The sequence below is a fragment of the Carassius gibelio genome, chromosome B24 (assembly GCF_023724105.1).
Source record: "Carassius gibelio isolate Cgi1373 ecotype wild population from Czech Republic chromosome B24, carGib1.2-hapl.c, whole genome shotgun sequence".
Taxonomy (NCBI): domain Eukaryota; kingdom Metazoa; phylum Chordata; class Actinopteri; order Cypriniformes; family Cyprinidae; genus Carassius; species Carassius gibelio.
Genome location: NC_068419.1, coordinates 5,290,929 through 5,313,428, shown reverse-complemented (window position 1 = coordinate 5,313,428; position 22,500 = coordinate 5,290,929). Strand labels below are relative to the sequence as shown.

The window sequence follows — 22,500 nt, the reverse complement described above, 5'->3', positions numbered from 1 at the left end:
TTGTTTAGTCACATAAAGAGGGAAAACTGTGTGGCTCTTGGCCTCGGTCTGCAGTTGGATGAGGAACTGACCCTGAACAAATCCTCTGAGCCCTGGATCGACATTCACAACATGTTACTCTGTGACCTCTGAAGCTGCGCGCACACAAGACATGACAGAAGCCGATTAGTTATGTCTTTATTTATCAGATCTGTTAATATTTGTGGATGATTTGTGAAATAAGGTTACAATAAATCATCAAGTAAATCTTGCTCTTTATAAACAAAATAATAAATAGAGTAAAAACTAGAGTATGGAAATGCAATGTAACATTTAGTGCTGTTAAATGATTAATCGCATCCAAAATAAAATAAAAATTGTTTACATAATACATGTGTGTGCGTACTGTGTATATTTACTATGTATATATGAATACATGTATATATTTAGAAAATAGTTACATGTATTTACACGCATACGTGTATATTCATATTATTCATAAATATATTTCATAATATTTTTTTCTTAAATATATGCATGCATGTGTGTATATATATATATATATATATATATATATATATATATATATATATACACAGTACACACACATAATCTGTAAACAAAAACTATAATTTTATTTATTTAAAAAAAAAAAAGATTTATCGTTTTGTTTTTTTTGTTTTTTGTTTTTTTTACAATACATTATATTCACAAGTAAAAATATTTTTATGTAATTGTGACAATTTCTTCAAAATAACGTAAACCTTCCCTGGATTTTTCTGGATTATTGATTTTTGGTTTACTATCATTATTATTATTAATATTAATGTTCCTAGAATTCTGTACTGTTTTACAGTATTACAGTTAAAGTACAGTAATGCAATAATAAAAATAAATAAAGAACAAAAAATATTTTCATATTACAGATTAAAGTTTATAAAACTGAAAGTCTTAAAATTAAGCAGTTTTTTTTTTTGTTACAGAAAATACTGAGAATTATTGTTCTTAAAAAGTGTAAACCACATCAAAATTTCATTACAGATTAATTGAAGAAAAAATAAAATAAATGGACCTTAAAAAAATAGACTTTGGTGTCTTTACTAATCTGAGTAAAAGAGATTTATTTGTCATGCACCAAAAAAATTTACCCATATTTTCCGGGCTATAATCACACTTTTTTTCATAGCTTGGCTGGTCCTGCGACTTATAGTCAGGTGCGACTTATTTATCAAAATTAATTACACAATGAACCGAGAGAAATGAATCAAGAGAAAACATTACCGTCTACAGCCGCTAGAGGGCGCTCTATGTTGCTCAGTGCTCCTGTACTCTACACTGAAAACATAGAGCTCCCTCTGGCGGCTGTAGACGGTAATGTTTTCTCTTGGTTCTTGGTTTTAAATAAATGCGACTTATAGTCCAGTGCAATTTATATATGTTTTCTTCCTCATCATGACGTATTTTTGAACTGATGTGACTTATACTCAGGAGCGACATATAGTCCGAAAAACAGGGTAAATTAAAATTGCTAAAAATAAATAAATAAATAAAAATGAACCCTGGGGAAAAAATTAAGAAATATATTTTTAGGACTATATCTTTCACAAAATTTTGGGGAAAATTGAACTGAATCATTTGAACCAAGAGAAAAAAAAAAAAAAAAAAAAAAAAAACAGGAGCATATATTGGACTAAAAAGGACTTAAAAGTTATCCATAATACTTAAAAACAGACTTAAAATAACCAAAATTAATAAAATAGTCCTAAGAATTGTCACAATGTGTATCTGAGCCTATATTTGTTTTTAATGGCTTTGAATTATTTTTCCCTTTTGATTTCTGAATGTATATAAGGGGAAAAGGAAAGTGAAATAAAGAGGCAGAAAGAGTGTGAGCTCATTATAAAAGGCTGTCTTTATGTCAGGGATCTTTATGGTTGGTGAATGTTTTACACAGAGCTTTGACTCCTGTTTGACCCCTCACTGATTGGCCCGGTCACACACACACACATTCCCTATGAAATAGAACTTAATGCACGAAAGGAAATGTATGCAATTGTTTTATGTCAACTTTGAGACAGCATATAACGTAGACTCCCCCAAACATCCATCTCTATTACTGAGATGCATCCAGTGTCTCTTTGACGTTATTAAACGACTGAATTCATCTGGAGTGATTCATTTTGGTTCATTCACAGCTGCAGAGGCCAGACCTCCATCTGGAGTGCGTGAGCGAGTCCTCCAGCTCACCTTCACCGTCCACCATCAAAATTTTAATCTCAGAAGGACCACATAAACCCAGACTCACTGGACTTGGAGAAACAAACATCTTCCATTTGAGTTTGATAGAAGGTAAAAACATTTACTGGCATACAGGAACCGTTTATAAGCTCTGGTCCGGCAGTGACATTCACCCCCAAACTGCAATGCTGTTCGGACATTCACTCACTCCTATGAAACCTTCATACACTGAATGATGTATGAAATGCCATAGAAGCCAATGCCAAATACCATTTTTGGTTCCCCAAAGAACCTTTCAACGTTTCTGAAAGTGCATGTATAAGTACAGTTTCCCCTAATGAACATGCATATAGAAACTGATACATAAAATGAGGAAAAGGCACAAATCAGATCAAATTTCCATTTAATGGAAAATGTGTTTGAAGGGTTGTAGATGTGAATGAGAATTACAGCAGCAGGACAGGAACAGAAAAACAATCCTCGGATAATAATTCATCACACACATTTCCCTGCCATCCCAACCTGGAGATGAGAGTGACACAGATACATAACGCTCACCTGATGCTCGTTCATATTAAAACAACAACAAACAAACAAACAGAAAGAAATTCAATACCATATTTACACTAAAAATAATATGCAATATTAATAACATTCTGGAAATCTCTGAAGATAGATACACATTTACATATTAACACCCATACTCTGCATAGTGCTCTAAATATCACAAGAAACATATTCCTTCTCGGTCTAGTACGTCTGTGTGCAATAAAAGATGCCGGCTAACATTACTAACCCTTAAAAAAAAAGGGCTTTTGACACGGCAGACCAAAAGTAAAATGCTGAAAGCTTTAGCGATTCTGGAATATAATTTCACGGCATGCCATTACCACCAAGGTATATCGTTTTGTTTTTATGCCCCTAATTTATAATAAGCACTCACAAACAATCAGGGAATAAATATCTGCAGCGATTTAGCAGATATATATTATGCAAGGGGAACACTTTGGTCAGGTTACACTGGATATCTAATGGAAGATGATGAAATTTGGGCTAATGCATCGTGATAAGCAACTCATTCAGGCATCCGACTGACCGAGATGGTTTCTGATTAACAGATATCGTAAGTTTACATTATTGCACATATAGCTGATTATGTCAGGTTACATATTAGAAAACATCTCACAGGCTTCTTTGATGGCCACAGACATAGAAAGACACACAGTAAACTCCTCGGTAGCTTCGTTTCCTCTGTGATGAAGTGCTTCTTTTCCAGGCCTTTTTTTTTTTTTTTTTTTTTGGTTCTTTCTTGATTTTCGGATTGCAGGGCAAAGAGTTCTGCCTTCAAACCCACATCTACAGACTAATGATGAGGGGTGTTTATGCAGGTCTGTGTGCTTGTCCTGGGACCAAAGGAAAATTATGCCAAAAAAAAAAAAAAAAGAAGAAAGGAAGAGGAATAGCAGAGGGGGACGGAACAGACCATCTGGAGTAGGTGCGTATGTCCTAATCGGCATATATAATAAAACCAGAGAAGGTGCTGTACTTGTTGTTGTTGCCCCCGTGGGCTTTACCCCCGTCTAATTTGATGTAGACTTCGTCTCCGGGCTCCAGATGAAGAACAGCGCTGTTGCTGGCGTAGTCGTAGTTTTGATCTGCGTCCTGGGCGATGGCGCTGGCACGGACCTGCAGGAGGAGAGGAACATTGTCAGATGGAGAAGATGCATATGCTTTCCATGAATATATATATATTAGCTCTCGAGGTCTTTATAGACCCTTCATGAGGCTCAGCAAAAAAGCACTGGGTTTATTTAATCTGAGTGTTAGTGTTTAAGTTAATATTTAATGTATAACACACAAGTAAGTATATGTTCATATTATCATATTGACCACACCTTTTGAAAAAACCTTTTGTATTAATGAGAAGTGCAGATTTGTTTGTTTTTACACCAGGACATAAAAAAGTGGCATGTATGGTGATGTTAATGCATATGAATTAAATAAATACATAATTTTTGTGTATTTGATATATATTTCAAACATTTTTTTTTTTAGCACCTTTTGTATTTTATTATATATATATATAGTGGTTTTATGTATGTAAAAAAATTGTTAGAGAGAGAGAGATCGTGAAGCTTTTCATGCAAGAAAAAAATCTAGCCAGCAATATTGGCAAGGTTTAACTTTTAATGAGACTAGAATTAATTTAATGTTCTTAATATATGTCATGCTGGATCCTGGTGCTGCATGAAACACATAAAATTGCTTTGACTCACTCAAGCTGTTTCATCTATTAACACAGTTTATTTAAGTTTTCAATTTAGGTGTGAATTAATTCAAGTCATTAATTTTCACCTTGATAATCTGCATCCAATACAAAATTAATTTTCTAAGATCACTACCTGAAAACCCTATCCAAATTCCTGCTTGAACTCAAGCTTAATGCTATTTGTTAAATAAAAAAGAAGTAAATCTCTTATTTGATTAGACAAATCTCACACACACACACACACACACACACACACAATAGTCAACATCTGAAATAGATCAAAAAAGTTAATTTAAGTTGTCCTAAGACGAGAAAAACTGTTTAGATGAAATTCTCTCAATTTTGATGAAAGGTTTTGATCCACTTCAAATGTTGACGTGTTTGTGCATATATAAACTGCATTTAATTAGTAAACGAAAAAGGTGCTGCATTATTTGAAAAACACCTGGATTTGTCCAAAAGAAACCTATGCCATGAGGAGAATATTTTAGTGCTTTGTGTTTGCGCGCACTCACCTGGTTGTTCTTGCACAGATCAGCCCACATGCTGGTTCCGTCTCCTCCTCTCATGAGCACATGGTAGGTAAAGAAGTATATTCCCGGTATGGAGCAGGTAAATTTGCCCGTGGTTGGGTCGTAATGATTCCCGAGATTCGTGACAACGTCGTCAAACTTCAGCAGCTCGTAGCCCTCGTGCTGCTTTTTGAGCCCTGCGTAAAAGGCGATTTTGGGCACGGTGCTGTAGGTGGCCGCGCTGATGGCGCCGGTTGCCATGTTTGGTCCCGGCTGCCCAGGTAATCCAGGTCGTCCCGGTTCCCCCTTCTCTCCGGGAGGTCCAGGGGGTCCGGGTTCACCGGGAGGGCCCCTCGGCCCCACTTTCCCTGGGCGTCCCGGTTCACCTTTCGGACCTTGTATAAAAGTTGGTAAAGACTGCATAAGACTGCTGTCCCGGGCCGGGTCTGCTGAGACCGTGCTGGTCGGGGATTTGGTACCGTAAGGATCGCAAACCATCCTGCAGGTGCCGAGCATCTCGTAGTGCGCGGCGGATGTCCCGGCAGAGCTCACCAAAACCGGGATCAGGATCACCAGCACCAGGACCATGACCACACCGAGCACCCCAGCCACGATCAGCCGCTTCCTGCCGACGAGTCTCGTCAGCACCGGCCGATCCTCCTGTCTGCTTTTGGGAGAAATTTTGAAGGTTGGTGAGGCACCTCTACAGATGAGAAAAAAAAGTCCTATTGGTTTTGTTAATGAACTCCTGGCTCCGGCCCCAACAGCTTCTCTTTTTTTCCCTCTTGTATTCTTCTCTCACTTAACTTCTTTTCTGCTGATGTTGGCTCACTCACAGCCCCGCTTCAGCATCAGCATCAGCTCTCCAGAAGCGCATCACCATCAGCGTCTCTCCACATGTGGACGCGCAAAGGGAAAAACTCCACCGATGGACGAGAAAAGCTGCCTGAGATCCTCGAACTCACCCTGATATCCTTCCCTCGCTTTTAAAGTCTTTTCTCTGCGCACAAAAGACGGGATGAGCTGGATAAAGCGGGATGTCATGAAGATCTGGAGAACTGAGACGCTCTCTGCGTGAGTGTGAGTGTGAGCGCAGCGCAGGACACGAGAGAAAAAGAGGGAGGGAGAGATCCAGCGCTGTCTTATAACACACCAAACCACCACATCACACATCAGATATCTACACAGTACAGAAACAGACACAAAAGCAGCATTCTAACACAAATCTAGACTGTTCTAAACACTTTAAATATAACGGGACAAGTTGTGACACTTGAGGGAATCTGGTGGTCATGAACATTGATTTCAGATCAGATGAATACCTCATGAAACAGGCCTACTTTCTGAAGTTAACAACCCATCAAATCTATTTCAAGCTACTTATTTGAACTACTACTAATTATCATCAATATTTAATCGCAAAACGTATTTATAAGTTTAAATAAATACAATATTCTAATCATAAGTAAAAAAAAAAAAATTCTAAAAAAAAACCTAAACAAAAAACAATGCAATCCAATGCAAAAAAAATAAATAAATAATAATAATAATCAAAATAACGTTTTGGGTAACAAATTGTGATCAATCAAGAGTATAAATCAAATATATTTATACTTGTTGCATTTTAATTTTTTTGGCGTAAATGAATTTGTCACCTCAGCTGTATGAGTATGCACATGTGAAGTGAATTTTAGATTAGACCGCTTTTAATACATTTGGATTTGGAATATTTTAATATCACTGAAACGTCTTTAGTTTATTTTTTGTTTTAGATGTGCAACCCAAACTTTTGGACTTGCACAGTCTCCTTTTAATAAAGCTGATGTTCTAGGTCACTGCACAGTGAAAAATTAAGCTATTGAAAATGTTTATTCACGTATCCCTGAGAATGAGCTTTGAAGGTAAAGGTGCAACCACTAAATGACACGTATGCCAATAGTATAGACCTGCCAGTGATGCACTGCCACTACAGGATGCAAGAACAAATCATTCATTTACCTCCAATCTGGGAATCGACCACCTTGCAGTTGCACGACTGTGTGCTACTAAATGGTTGAGGTACATCTCTCAAGATTTCAACAGGTTAGTTGGTTAGTAACCTCCGTTTCGTGTGATTATCGGTTAGATGGACTGGTTGCACTGTTGGCACCGAATCTGTTGTATTGTTCTGGGTTTTGTCTCAGCGAGGTCTCAAATGCTTCCAATTATCTTCAGACAACACAATGGGCCACTATCCATATTGTTTACCCTCAGCGCTTGATGAAAGTCTAGGTTCAACAGCGTCTCTGGCGATGCCATTTCATTGGTCTGCATGGGACCTGCTCTCCAGAGGAGTTTCCCTGGCCCCATAAATCAAGCGACAAAAATCAATGACCTCGGTTAGTGAGGGCCGTAATGCCCTTCAGCGTATGAGCTGCATAGAGAGTACGCCACGAGAAATTGTTTTAAACAGGGTGATAAAACAAACTAAACAAACAAAAAAAGTAATCAAGCAAAGCAAAATCATTGCAAGTCTGTAACTCGAGGAAAAGAAAAAGACATTCAAGGATTCCTCTGAAAGGTCAGTGAGTAATTGTCGTCACATGGTGATCCATCGCCATTCAGACTCATTTTTAAACTTCAGTGTCCCATTTCCTATCGACACTGGCAGAAGGATGGGACAAGCTCGGGTCGGGATCTAAACAACTGCATCTCCGCAGAGCGAGAGATTGATCGGCTGAAGACTTTGGGCCGTAATGAATGTCCAGCAGTTTGCTGAAAACTTTTACAAACCACACCTCCCACCGTTTGGAATCCAAAGAAAACTTTCAAAAGTGGATGAAGAATCCAGAGGGTCACAAGACAGTTGAAGAGTGGAAGAGGCTTGGTACACGGTGTGGACTTTGCCATGGACAGATGTTCCTGCTGAGAGCAAAAGGAAAGTGTATTGGGGTGAACGTGTGCTGGACAGATGTGCCTGCTGAGAGCGTGAAGGAGGAGGACAGCGGCGTCTGGACAGGGTAATAATAATGTGAGCAGAATATTAGCAAAGAGAGACAGGAAATCCCATGCGGCTATCATGGACCTTCTACAAACACAAGCCATCATCATCTGACTCACAGCATTGAAAGGTCAGCTCCTTTACCCCTGATCTGCTGTCATGGAGGTGGTCCGGACCATGACAGGGCCTCCGATGGGAAGATCGTTTTTAGATGTGATGATCCTCTGTAACGGTTTCAGATCACACCCTGCAAATCAAGCATTCACTTCAGAACTTTCTTGCAAGGAGCGGCAAACTTCCCTTCCAAGCACTTAATAAGACTTCGGATTGGTGGCAATTACCAAAAATAGAAAATACATGCTTCTAATGTTTAGTCTTCAGTATCACAGTACTTTAAGACTTAAGTAAGACTTTAACAATGTTCATAATGTTCTGGAAAATAATGCTTAAAAATATTGAACAGAAAAAAAAATCAACTTTGATAAAAAAAAAAAAATTCATGAGCAGCAAATCAGCATATTAGAATGATTTCTGAAGGATTATGTGACACTGACGACTGGAGCATTGATGAAAATTCAGCTTTGCATCACAGGAATAAATGACATTTTACAATATATTCAAATATAAAACAGTTATCAACCTGAACCTTTAAATGGAAATTAATATTTTATAAGATTTGCTTGGTCATACCAACTTCTTTCCAACTTACGACGGCTGTAAGAAAAATCTGAATCGTCCAACAAAATCGTGACTTTATTTCAATGTCAAAAATTCAGTACATAGCTCACAGCATTGCGTGCACATGATTAAACATCGTCAAATGTTACAAATTTAAATGTGATTGCAATGAAATGGCTCGTGACCTTTAAAAATAAGAAATAACATCCATAAAAAAATAAAACTTCAAATTCAGCCAAGCTTTGCAGAATTAGATGTTAGTGTAAAAAAACATAAAGCTGTAGTGACGGCAGAAATGACAATATTATTGAATGATTAACTGGTTCAAGAAACTGGTTCTTTACAAATACCACTGTATGCTGTTCTGTAAAAAGTTGCACCGTCATGTTATCTAGAAGTAAGAAACAATGGCCAACCACTTCAAAGAACACATCTGTGGTTTGTCGCGATATCTTGTTGAACCTCTCAAATGGCCACCGGGGTGTTTCTGTCTGGAATCTGCTGTGTACCATCTGAAACTCCCGTTTGCAGCCATTCATATCTGTCATTAAGAGGCAGAGGAAGCAGTCAGCGGTGCACCCCCGGAGGCCTGACACAATCCTGCTCAGACTCCACTAAGACCCCAAACTCCTGCTAAATCCCTGTACGGTTACAAAACGCTCATCACCACCTCCCAAAATTCACCACTCTCCTCGTCTGGATGGTCGAGTAGGACAAAACTCCTGCCGCCTCTCGAGACACAACAAACACTTTCAGAAAAGCTGATTAGCACCCAACGCAGGTCTGACTTGACACAAGCAGCACTTTGAAGGCAAAAAGTGCCATTGGACGAGAAGGACACTTGGAAAATATGGCTGGGGCATTTAAAGAGTGGAGTCAATTGGAGGTTACATTAACGTAATACTGAAGCAATATATAAAACATAATTTCAGAATAAATATCAAATGGAAAGGCACATGCAGTGAGGTTCATCATCTTGGATGGTCGGATCAGCTCTTCATCGCCCTCTTCGTTACTTGTTCTTGGCCGCCAGCGGCTTGCGGCTGATCTTCTTGGATTTGTCGGCGTTCTTTTTGGGTGCCTCTGGGTTGGCCTGCAAGTGTCGCCCGTAAAGACTGCAAAACACAAACAGACATTGTGTGATCACACCTGGCCGCACATAGTTTCTGCAAAAGGCTTGAATACAGAGTACCGAGGAAGAGGAGTTATATTTTTAGTGTTAACCAGCTGAAAGAGGATTAATTGAGTCCAACACACTGACGGGTCCCCCACTGGGACACTGAACTCTCTGTGCTGTCCAACACCCCTCGGCTACAGCTGTGTATGGCACAGAGAGACAATTATCCACAACCACCCTACACACAGAGCTGTGAGAGAAAGAGAGAGAGAGGGGACATGTAGGGAGAGCAATTTCCAGTCCAGTGGTCCCTCTCTATTTCTGCAGCACTCAAAGGCTGGGTTCAGTGATACGAGGGAAAAGACAAAGAAAGAGACGGAGAGAGTAAGGAAGAGACTTAAAGTAAATGAGAGTGACCATGTTTATTATGGAGACAGGATTCATTGGCTCTGTACCACTGCTTTGCTATACACTGCCTACAGTACATAGGCAACACTTGGATTCAGAACACTTTACCAAAGTGACATGACATACATACAGCCAAGTATGGTGACCCATACTCGGAATTTGTGCTCTGCATTTTACCCATCTAAAGTGCACACACACACACCTTGAACACACACCCAGAGCAGTGGGCAGCCATTTATGCTGCAGCAGTTGCGGGTTTGGTGCCTTGCTCAAGGGCACCTCCGTTTTGGTATTGAGGGTGGAGACAGTTCTGTACATTCACTCCCACAACCTACAATTCAAAAGACTTGAACTCCCAACCTTTTGGACTACAGGACTGTATCTCTAACCATTAGGCCACGACTTCCCTTAAAGGGATAGTTCACCCAAAAATCAAAATGATTTTATTTACCCTGATGTCGTTACAAACCCGTGAGACCTCCGTTTATCTTCGGAACACAGTTTAAGATATTTTAGATTTAGTCTGAGAGCTCTCAGTCCTTCCATTGAAGCTGTGTGTACGGTATACTGTCTATGTCCAGAAAGGTAAGAAAAACATCATCAAAGTAGTCCATGTTACATCAGAGGGTCCGTTGGAATTTTTTGAAGCATTGAAAATACATTTTGGTTAAAAAAAAAGCAAAAACTACGACTTTATTCAGCATTGTCTTCTCTTCCGTGTCTGTTGTGAGAGAATTTATAACACTGCAGTTTGTGATATCCGGTTTGCAAACGAATCATTCAATGTAACCAGATCTTTCTGAACCAGTTCATCAAATTGAACTGAATTGCTTGAAACGGTTCACGTCTCCAATATGCATTCATCCACAAATGACTTAAGCTGTTAACAAACAAAACAATATCCCGGAGTAATTCATTTACTCAAACAGTAGACTGACTGAACTGCTGTGAAGAGAGAACCGAAGATGAACACAGAGCTGACTCATTATAAAAAATACAAAAACTATTATGACAAGTCAAAAATTATGAGATTAGTCATAATTGGGACAAAATGTTGACTTTTATGTCATAATTGACATTTTTATTGTGTCATAATTTGAATAGTTAATCAAGTTAGTTAGGAAATATATTTTTTATAATTACTTTCCATGTCATAATTTCACAGTTTCAACTTTATCATAATTATGACTTAGTATCTCTCTGGAAACGGACTTCCATAGTATGGGCTCCAGCGTTCTTCAAAACTGTCCCGAAGGTTTGGAACAACATTAGGGTGAGTTAAAGGATATCAGAATTTTCGGTGAAGTATTCCCTTTAAAATGCTGTCTATGTAGGCAGCTCACTAGGTTTTGGTACACAGCCTACATCTTTACAGCCATCCTGACTGCTGCTTCCATTGCCTCATTAATACTTATCCCTGATTGGATGTTGACATAGTGGCTGGTGATTGCAGAGTTAGCAGCTCTACATATATCATACCTAGACCTATGACTATGACATTCCCAAGTGTAATTAAAGAATACTATTTGAGGGAGAATTCTAATTGCAGTGCAATGAAATGTCAAGCGGCAGCTCAGATTCATGACTAAAGTTCATATCAAATATTTACAAAGGACCACACAGGGCCCAGGCTGAGAGAGCAGTCATTCTCAACCCAGCTTTCAGCATTTGAGGCACTTTAATTACATCGTAAGAGGAAGACACTAAATATTCTTTCTGTAAGCAACTGCTTTATGCAAAGTGACCTAGGGTACACTTATTACTTATAACATCTTTGATGTCAGAAGGATTGCTCTTTACAGAGTTTGAAACTTGATAACCTTTCAGCAACAAACTCAGAACTTCAACCAATCTGCCACAATCCAAGAACAGAGGAAAGCAGTTTTGCAAAATGAAAACCTTCTCTTACTAAGTTTGATCAGTTTTTTTTTTCTTTAGTTTTGTGACTTGCTGAGCACATCACTCATCAATGAGTCAGTCAGTCTCTCTCGTTCACTCTGTATCTCTCTTAAGCACTAAGCTGCTGGTCCATCTGTGCGGTCCTGTCTGAGGTTCTTCCCTTAGGGCCTGGAGGTTCCCGTTCTTTCCCACTTCTTCTGGAGCTGCCCAGCCAGGCGAAGAGGCAAGAACCCAGCAGGGAGTCACTACTCAAGCCCCTACGGACTCCCAGAGTACAGAAAAATCTGAATCTTCTACTGCTTTTTATCTTACACATGCAGAAAAAAAAAAAAACACTTCACATACAAAAAAAAAAAACCTGCACTGTTCACAAAAATTAGCACTGACTGTGAGGTGTGTGTGTGCATGTGCTGGTTTGTAAAGCATGGGTTCATATGTTTAATTCAGTGTTTGGTGATCGAGATATATGGAATGTGAAACCAAGAGGGTTTCACTAACAGAAAAAAAAAGAGAAAGAGACTACTGGCAAAAAGAAAAAGACAACATTAACTGTCCAGAATGTTTGACAGGGACAATAATCATTAATTAGTACATGAATTAAAGCAAATGTGCCATATTTAGCCAAGATGGCCGATTTTCATCAATATATATATATATATATATATATATATATATATGTATATATATATATATATATATATATATATATATATATATATATATATATAGGATAATCCAAAAACTGAAAAAAGATAGAACAAATAAACTACAATAAAATGTAAAATTAAAAAACACTAAATAAAAAATACTAAAATAAAAGATGCAAAGAAATACAATAAAACTAAAATTAAAATTCAATAATTCACATAACTCTCCTTGTAAAGAGACGAGATGATAATGGGCTTTCATAAATAAATCTACATTCAAAATACGTACAGTGGGGCTCGAAAGTTTGGGCACCCTTTGCAGAAAACAAAACAGAAAGACAGTCGAGGATCATCAGGTAACAGAACACAGTACTAAGAACCAAGGGTTCCCAAACTTTTGAGTGGGGTTATTTTAATAATTTCAGCATTTTTTTTTTGTCTTGTGGACTAAATCTTAATATCTTTTATGTACAATATCTTACTCAGGACAGTACTAAATAAAATATAACATGCATATAGTATGATCTCTCTTATTTTTTTGAAAATTATTCGCATTTTCACAGATTCTGCAAAGGGTGCCCAAACTTTCGAGGCCCACTGTATACAAAAATACATATTTTCATATTCACATTTTTGTTCTCTTTGCCACTTTAATTGATATGATGTAAAGACAGGAAATTATAAGCAAAACTGTAAACACTAATCGAACTTGTGGTGACTTAGTGCATCACGGAGCATTAATTATTATTTATGCACCAGTGAAAACATTTTAAACTTTTTCTTTAAATTATCTAATCAACTATTTTAACTAAACATCTGCAACTGTCTGAACCAGACAAAAGGGAATTTTAAAAATCAAGGGTCAAAGATCCTATTTTATCGATCTAAGTGCATGGTCTAAAGCTCACCGCGCAGGTGCACTTAGGGTGTGAATCCACTTTTGCTATTGTCTAGACCATGCTACAGGCATATTGTCTAAACAAATGGGCGCAAATGCATTTGCTATTTAAACAATGCTGCCCAGGATGGGAAAATGAGAACCATGTTGGGCTGAAACTAGCAAAAACACCTGTGCCACACCTTGCACCGCATTTCTCCCGGTGTGTGATAGGGCTCCAGGTGTTCACTTTTTTTTATCTTCATGATATGATCATGTATGCAGAAGGATGTTGAAAGCATGATAAAGAGCAGATACGTTCATGTAAGAAAGCTGTGTATGTGTCTGTCCGCAGACTGTGAGTTGTTTTTTAACTGACTGAAGGAATCAGTGTTGACAGATGCACGCAGATGTTTGCGCTGGTGTCAGGGCTAAATTGGGCTGTTTTACAGGAGGCTGGTATGCAGGGGGGTGTGAGTTGAATCTGAAAGCCGTTCTCTCTCTGTCAGTGTCCCGCAGCCTTGACGGACTCTCTGGCAGGAAGACAGCGCTGAAAGTAACTCCCAACACATCTAACACAACGTCTAAAGATCAACACGTGAAGGCTCCATAATGCTGTCATCAAATGACCAAAGACCGTGTCAGAATCCTGTCCAACATCCAAACTTATCCCTGATCAACTACTGTCTGAATCCTTTATATATAACTTATTCTGATCCCTGAACAAATCATTTTCAGTGAGTTGGTCAAAATGATTCGCAAGCGTTTGAATATCCCTCAATTGTAAATAACTTTTTTCCAAATTTGATGTAATTTACATATGCTAATCAAAAACAATGATGAACATAATAAAACATTTATATTTTTGCACTTTCACCGCTAAACTGTATAATTGAATCAAGGAAATAATTTCCAAACTGTCTTTGCTAGCTTGTCTTGTCTCACTCTGCATATTTATATATATCATAATTTTATCTCAAATAAATAAAAAAAAGTATATAAAAAAAAGAATCTTATTTAACAGGAAAGGAGCAATGTAAGTGTGACAATGAACTGTCCACTATGAATCTGATTCCTTTTTGAGTAATTTTGTGATATTTTTTGTTTTGAGGAAACAAGCAGCTGGACAATATGCAAGCCATTTTCAATCAGATATGTATTTTATGACAAAAATTAAAGGTAAAATGCAGTGCAATGAACAGTCAAATGGTTTCATCATGAATGAATCATCCGTTTGAATTAATCTGTTGATTCTCAATGACTCGCTCATTAACAGTAACTTGCTGGCGGTTTTAATTTCACATTTCTAAAAAAATGTTTTCCATGTTTTAAATAATTTCAAATATCACTATTCAGTGTTTTATGTTAAAAACAAAATATAATTTATGCATCTCTAACTACAGGTTTAATGCATCCATGTCCCCTCTGAGATACATTAAACTGTGTCTTAATACATCTAAATGCTATTTCAGATATATATTCCAGAAATGTTTTCTTATGTTGGAACGAAAGACACTAAGCACTGTACCAGATGAAATACTTATTATTCTTACCTAAAAATGCAAAATTAATTATAAAAGAAAGAGTTAAAACTGAACACAATCTTGCTACTCAAGCTGTGCATGAACATTTATATATATGTTATATGTATAGAAGAGTTTAATTCCAATTCCATTTTGATTAATTTGTGTAAAAATGTGTTTCCTTTACCAAGAAAGTTGCAAGATGAAACTACTAGTTTGTTTCAAACTTTCACATAGCATCTTTAGGTTATAATAACATTAAAAAATTTTATCCAGATTTCAAAAAATACTTTTCTTACTTAAGTACAATAAATATCACATACTTTAAGACTTTTACTCAAGTAATATTCTACACAGTTACTTTAACTTCTACCAAAGTAATCTTCTGGTAAGATATCTGTACTTTTACTTGAGTATGGCTTTCAGGTACTTTATACACCACTAGTGATCAGTCAAGCTACTTTTATACTGTTGCCATGGGTTGATTTTCCCAAGTGGGATAAAGGTTTGAAATATTGCATAAAGTACATTTGACTGAAATGCCTGAAACATTTTGCATTCAACCTGTGATAAAACGTTCATGGACTTTTTCATTAACTGTTCCCTCCAGGTGGAATGACCTGCCCAACTCAATCCAAGCAGCTGAGTCCTTAATCATTTTCAAGAAACCGCTGAAAATACATCGGTTTTATCTTCAGTTGACTGTCTATCTCTAGCACTCTCTATGCTATTTCTATTCTAACTACTTGCTTTATTTAAAAAGAAAACAAAATGCTTTAACAAAAGCATTATCTATAATTTACTTTTATTTAAAAATGAGCCTCTAACACTAGCATTCCCTATTCTTTTTCTATTCCATCTACTTCTTTTCTTTTATTTATTCTAAAAACAAAACAAGCAAAAAAAAAAACAACAACCTTGCTACGGATGTATGCTATGTTAGGCGAAACCAACTCCCGTCTCCTGGAAATGAATCAAAATCATATATTGATATTTAATATTAAGTTAACACTTTACATTAAGGTTTCATTAGTTAAAGCTAGTTAACTGATTAACTAACATGAACGAACAATGAACAATACATTTCATAACTAACTGATGTTAACTAATGAACCTTATTGTAAAGTGTTACCAATATTAATATACATTCTTTCCAGTTTTATTGTGTTACTTTCAATAAAAGTGTGGTTATTTTATTAGTTTTTTTAAAGAGAAAGTAGGTCATGAGAGCATGAATGATAGCTTGAGTATAACAGAAACATAAAGTGGTTGCCTGATAAATGCAGAGCTAACGTTATAACAACACATCTTTAAAAGGGAAACTGTCACATGAAACTGTGATTTGACTTTTTATATATTCATATTACTGCACACCTTCACCTGTAGTCTGGAAATGATGGGAAAATCTTGCCCTGGTCTGTGAAACCATGTTACCACAGCAGCATTGCAGTGCTGAGTGGCTCCAGAGTAAACACAAAGATTTATCCCCCGTTTATCTGCTTTCCTCATCATTTACAGCCAATTAAAAGTGGACCGGGACAGCAAAATCTACAGAAGCTGCTTCCCGATGCTGCCAGAGACATTTTTTTTTCCTGTGAGTGCTCCAGTTCCACATGGGATAATTAATCTCAGTTAAAGTCAAGAGTGTCTAACACAGTCAGGGCGGCCGGTCATAAGTGTGTGTGTGTTTGTGTGTCAGAGACGGTGTGTTTCCGCACAGTGGCTTCCAAAGCATGTTCAGGTGTGTCAACGGTGAGAGGGAATGAATTAATGATAAATGTGCGGGTGACTTGTGGATCATTGATCGGTCATTGAGGTTGGAGGTAATTTGTAAATGATGCTCCAGCTGCGGTTGCATTAAAGGAGATCTGAAATGGTAGAGAATGAGAACACTTAAATGAGCCTCAGACCCATTGATTACAAAACAGCTCTGACAAACGGGATTGAAATAAAATTATAAATACAAATATATAATATGTAACCTAATATATAACAACATAATATGTTAAATATATAAATTATGTAAATATACAATATATAACATGAAATTCAATTAATTTAAATGAGATGTATAAAATATAAATCTTCTATTATAGTAGAACAACTTAGGAAATTAAAAACTAGAATAGAATAATATATATTTTAGAGAAAAAAAATAGATATGATATTCTTCTATTTTTATATATACATATATCTAACATCATATATAATTCATAATAAATAAATATGATAAATTATTTAAGAAAAAAACTAAATTCTAGATAATTATGTATTATATGCATTATACACACACACACACACGCACACACACCCACACACACATCATCCATACAATAGTGTGTAAAGTGTAAAATACAATAACTTACTAATAAATACCTCATAAAGTACATGTATATTGTAAATATATCTAAAATATACAATTAATTTAGGATTTATTTAAAAATTATATAATTCCATTTTATATATAGTGTAAAATATAATATATACATAACTAATATATACTAACACAAAATAAATGTACTATACTATATAATAAATATATATTTTTTTATATATATATAAAAATTATATATAAATATACTATGTGTGTGTGTGTGTGTGTGTGTGTGTGTGTGTGTGTGTGTGTGTGTTTGTGAGAGAGATAGAGAGAGAGAGAGATTACAATAAAACTCAATAATTACACATTCACACAGTTTATACAAATGGATTCACTAAAACAAACTTTCCCAATTAAATGAGCAAACCAATTCACTCAAAAGAATCAGACTTTCAGATTCTTTTCCCCAACATTTCTTAATTACTTTCCAACACTGACACTTTGCAACTGAAGGGAAGGGTTATGGGAGATTTTATTTATAGAAAAGTGCAAGAAAAAGTACTTTTAAAGCATGAAGGGAGAGAGAGAGAGAGAAAAAGGATGAGGAAGCACATCAGCGGCACACGACAGATCGTTTCTTCTACCCTTAACTACAGTTTAACACAAAGAAGCCCACAGCTAAACTTCTTTCAGCACAAATACACAATCACTACACTCATCTCAGTATAAAACACTATCCATGCTGACAGGCCCAACGGAAATCCATGCACCAGCTAAATGAGAGTAAATGACAATAATGAAGACGGATGGTGAACGGGCGCCAGAGCGGCTCATAACTGATCTCTCCCCTGATGCCCCCATTATCAACAAGATCCGCAGGACCGAGCGGCCACATTACTGCACAAGACACGAGACAGCCAATCACAGCAGGCTTTACCACCACTTTTGTACATGTACAGTCATGCTACACTGGATCATCTACAAGATGGATGTTTTATGAATCATTCATTGTTCGGCGTTGAGGTTACCAGCACTGTCTGAGCCAGGGTGAACAGCAAGCAGAAGTCTGTGCTGAGCTTGGACTGGTAACGTGGCCTTTTATTGATGAACTCTAGCAGGAGTTCCTGTCTGTGAACCCAAACTAATGAGGAGTGATGGAACTGCGCTCAACCTTTAAAACCTCCAGAACTTAGAAATGAAGAACACAAATACAGACTAGAATGCACAACACACACACACACACACAGAGAGATAGACTGAACTAAACTCTTACAGTTAGTCAAGCCACTGTTGGTTTCTTAGGCTTCACAACCTAACTGAATCAAAAGAGCTTCACTATACAGTACTTCACCATTGGTGTAATGGCTCTATTAACTGTAAATATGAATAAGTAGATCTACATTTGATCGTTCCAGACACATCATGGAACAATTAAATCCAATTCAACTTTATTTCCAGAATCAAGGTCCATTAACAAGAAACAGACAATACAAACCAAAACAATACACATTAAAAAAGACAGTTATACAAATACTTCTTCACAGGGAACTGATATTGCACTTCAGTAAGCCTAGGATTCGACAACATTATAATAATAATGTGTGAATCATCCAAGAGACAAATAAATGTATACAATAAAGCAGGGAATGATTGTACTCTTTCCTTACAGAATAAGTCACTTGCACTGCTCCAACCTGAAGCTTACATAGGCTCTCTATCTTAAACTTAACCCACAAAGGAGCCATATAAAAAGAAGTACAATATGCTCTAAATAGGTTTATCTTTACCTAACCTATATACATATAACATTTTCCCACCAACATATTTGCTTGAGTATATACTGTAACTTACGACCTTGTTTTTACATATCAGCTGTTGCCTATACACAGCTCAACATTACAGGCCATTAAACTAGAGTAATGCACATCACACAACCTGCTCTTGAGTATTCAGAGACCTGCTTTGACTGTTCCAATATGGTGAATGGTTAATGTATAGCCCACTGAAACAGCCACTAATGAGGCATCTATATATACATCTATGTCGGGATTGCCAGGTCTGCCAAACAGAACCAGCCCAAGTGCTATTCAAAACTTTTTGCATTACGGTAAACCTGGTGTCAGTTCTATTGCAGCAGGGCTCGGACTGAGGAAGCAGCAATGCATGAATATAATTAGAAAGAATACGGAAAGGAAAGAGTCTGTCTGTGGAAATATGCAGGATATGAATCAGAGAAACTCACTGCATTAGTGTTCAGAACATATAGAGCACACAAAAAATACTTCCCACTTCCCCTGGAGAAAAGAAATGGTTCACGCATGAAATGAAGATCCTTGTTAACTCACCATCATGTCATTTTAAACTCACAGAACTTTTACAAATTCAAACTAATTGCAACCGAGATTTGGAAGCAACGACGTTCTGGAAGCATTTCAGCACACAACAATTTAAATGCTTGCCTGTTTCTCACACAACGCTAATTCGGTGTGTTAAGTAGATCACTATTTGATTCTTTTTTTGCTCCTGGTCACCTTCGTTAAATATTTTTAAAGCATCCCCTAAAATTATTATTTCATTGAAAAGAAACGGATCAGAAACTAGAGACTCAACAGCTTTAGACAAAAACAAAGAAGTCACTGTGCGTTAGTAAAACTGCAATAGAACATCAAGTGGCTTTATGGTTTGTATAAACAGTGACCCACTTAATCAGTCCATCTCAAGGGTATTTCAGAGTTGATCCATCTAATAAGCTTTAATCCTGTTATGCTAACAGATCTTTTACATCACATTAGTGGCAATATGCTGTCATCTTCTCCATTTATACTTGGAGTTAATTATCAGTGCTCTCAGCAGAGTATATCATATCAATAAAATTACTGATGAAAAAGACAGCAGATGAAGAGTTTTTTTTTTTTTTTTGGATATATCAATGATAACAAATCTATTCTAAATTGTTTTTGTTAAATTAAATCAAGCTGATATATTAGCTTGATTTCATTTAACAAAAAGTACCAAAATTACTAAAACAAACTGATATAATTTTTTTAAAATATAGAAATAGAAATATAAAAAAATGGCATAAGTAAACTAATTTTTTTATTAAAATTAAAACTTAAGATCTAAAAGTAAATGATAATTCAATATATTAACATTTATGTAATAAATAATACTAAACATCACTGAGTTATATGAGACAGGTATCCACAATACAAACCTAATATTATATCTTTTTGCACAAACAATTAAGTGAATGTATTTAAGTGTTAGTGAAAATAAAGTAAAACGCATTGTTAATGTGCTGTTATTGTAAAAACGCTATCCTAAACAGTATCAAAAACACATAATAAAGTTTCTTCCAGAAAACATCTAATACACTCTTAAAAATAAAGGTGCATCTATGGCATCGTGAAGCACCTTTATTTTTAAGAGTGTAGCTCAATGCTCACTGTTTTCAAGTGTTATTTTAAGATGTTAAAGATGTTATTTGTTACAATTAATAAATTAATAAATATTTATTCATAAACAAACAAAAAATTATGTTTGGTCTCATCATTTTGGACATTACCATCAACAATGTACAATTTTGACTCAAATATGCAATTATATATTAAAATGACATACTATTTCAATCAGTTTAAAGTGAAAAAAAAACACGAATATGTCATTTTAAAGGACTTTCATTAAAAAAGTAAATGAAAATGACAAAGAAAAGTCCAAATCAAAACAACATTTGTGACCTTTGACCCCGGTGGACACAGAATGAGGTGTCTCTGAATCTCTTTATCAAAAACACAGATGCAGTAATGCCCAGTCTGTGACCTTTCCTTCCTGCTGACTCATACGACCGGCCCACGACTGGATAGATGTGGGACTTCCTGCATGTGTGCATGTCAGGGTCTGTGCCGCTGGGAAGTTAATTGCGGTTGGTTTTTCAGTCAGCCCTGGACAGCTGTGAAGAGAGCTGCGGCTGTTGTACCGCGGTCAACAAGCGTTTAGAGTCAGCAATGAATAAAAGATGGCAGGAAGGCGGCTTTACGATATGTTAATGCATTATGAGCACGAAGAGTCTCCCCAATGCTGTCAGTCAGATATAAGATCCTTCTGTCAGGTTAACAAGCCGCCCCATGAAATATGCATGACAGGTTACCCCCTCCTCCTCATCCTCCTCTGCCTGCGGTTCATGCTACGACCAAACCCACTGACAGAAGAGCAGGAAGCAAGAGGAGGGTAAAGACTTGTTGTCAACCGTTTTAATTCCAAACATCTGTGTGATTTCAAGATAAATGAATGGAATATTCGAAAAAACATCAACACTCGAGAAACAACATGACCATGATCTTAACGGCCATCAAATGAATGGTCAGGTACAACAAAACTAAAAAATTATCTCTTAAAACCAGGGCTGGATCTGAAAGGAAGGATGGCAAATGTTAAAACTGGATTTAGCAAATCAGCTTGGCTTGTGAATATTAAAAGATCAGTTCACCTAAAAAAAATTGCTGTTAATTTAGCCACCATCAGCCCTTCCATTATGAGCAGCGTATACATCATGAGCGTGTTCAATACTTTTTCCCTTTGTCATTCAATTTTATTACAGATAACTTAATTTCTGAACTTGTTGGTTTTATTTTATTTGTATATATGGATTACTTGGGTTGTTACCAACATCTGGTGAATATTTCAAGTCAACTGTACCTTTAGAAATATATTTACTTAGAAAACTGTGATGTGTTTAATACTTATTTTAACCGCTGTACATATTTATATTTTGTTTAGATCCTGGAAAACAATTATACACTATAATTCTGTTTTTAGATTTATTTTATTTTAATAAAATATCCGCCACTGAAAAAAAAAAAAAGGTCATTTCGACTTTTTATCTCTCAATTGTGAGTTTACATTTTGCAATTCTTTTATTCTCAGAATTGCATGATACAAACTAGGGAAGGGCGATATCTTATAATTTGCAATATACTGTACTGGTAAAAGTCTCCCCACGATAAGAATTTGTCTTCCTGCGATAATAACTAAAAAGTCTAGTTGTTGATATATTCCT

At 36.4% G+C, this 22,500-nt stretch overlaps 3 protein-coding genes across 6 annotated transcripts in view; all 3 read right to left on the bottom strand.

Annotated features, from left to right (window-relative positions):
• The window catches only part of cubn (cubilin (intrinsic factor-cobalamin receptor)), a 226,603-nt gene that overhangs the window by 148,279 nt on the left and 55,824 nt on the right, over positions 1–22,500 (bottom strand). The gene's annotated exons all lie outside the window — the stretch shown is intronic.
• On the bottom strand, positions 2,604–6,435 carry c1ql3a (complement component 1, q subcomponent-like 3a). The gene is made up of 2 exons (XM_052596769.1): positions 5,002–6,435; positions 2,604–3,903 (listed from the first exon to the last, which is right to left on the bottom strand). The coding sequence occupies exons 1-2, from the start codon at positions 5,584–5,586 to the stop codon at positions 3,724–3,726; spliced, it is 765 nt and encodes a 254-aa protein (XP_052452729.1). The 5' UTR covers positions 5,587–6,435; the 3' UTR covers positions 2,604–3,723.
• rsu1 (Ras suppressor protein 1) overlaps positions 8,714–22,500 on the bottom strand; it is a 31,442-nt gene continuing 17,655 nt past the window's right edge. For both annotated transcript variants that reach the window (XM_052596766.1, XM_052596767.1), the window contains exon 9: positions 8,714–9,771. In XM_052596766.1, the coding sequence (XP_052452726.1) occupies positions 9,669–9,771 (103 nt within the window). In that variant the 3' untranslated portion in view covers positions 8,714–9,668. The remainder of the gene's footprint in view (positions 9,772–22,500) is intronic.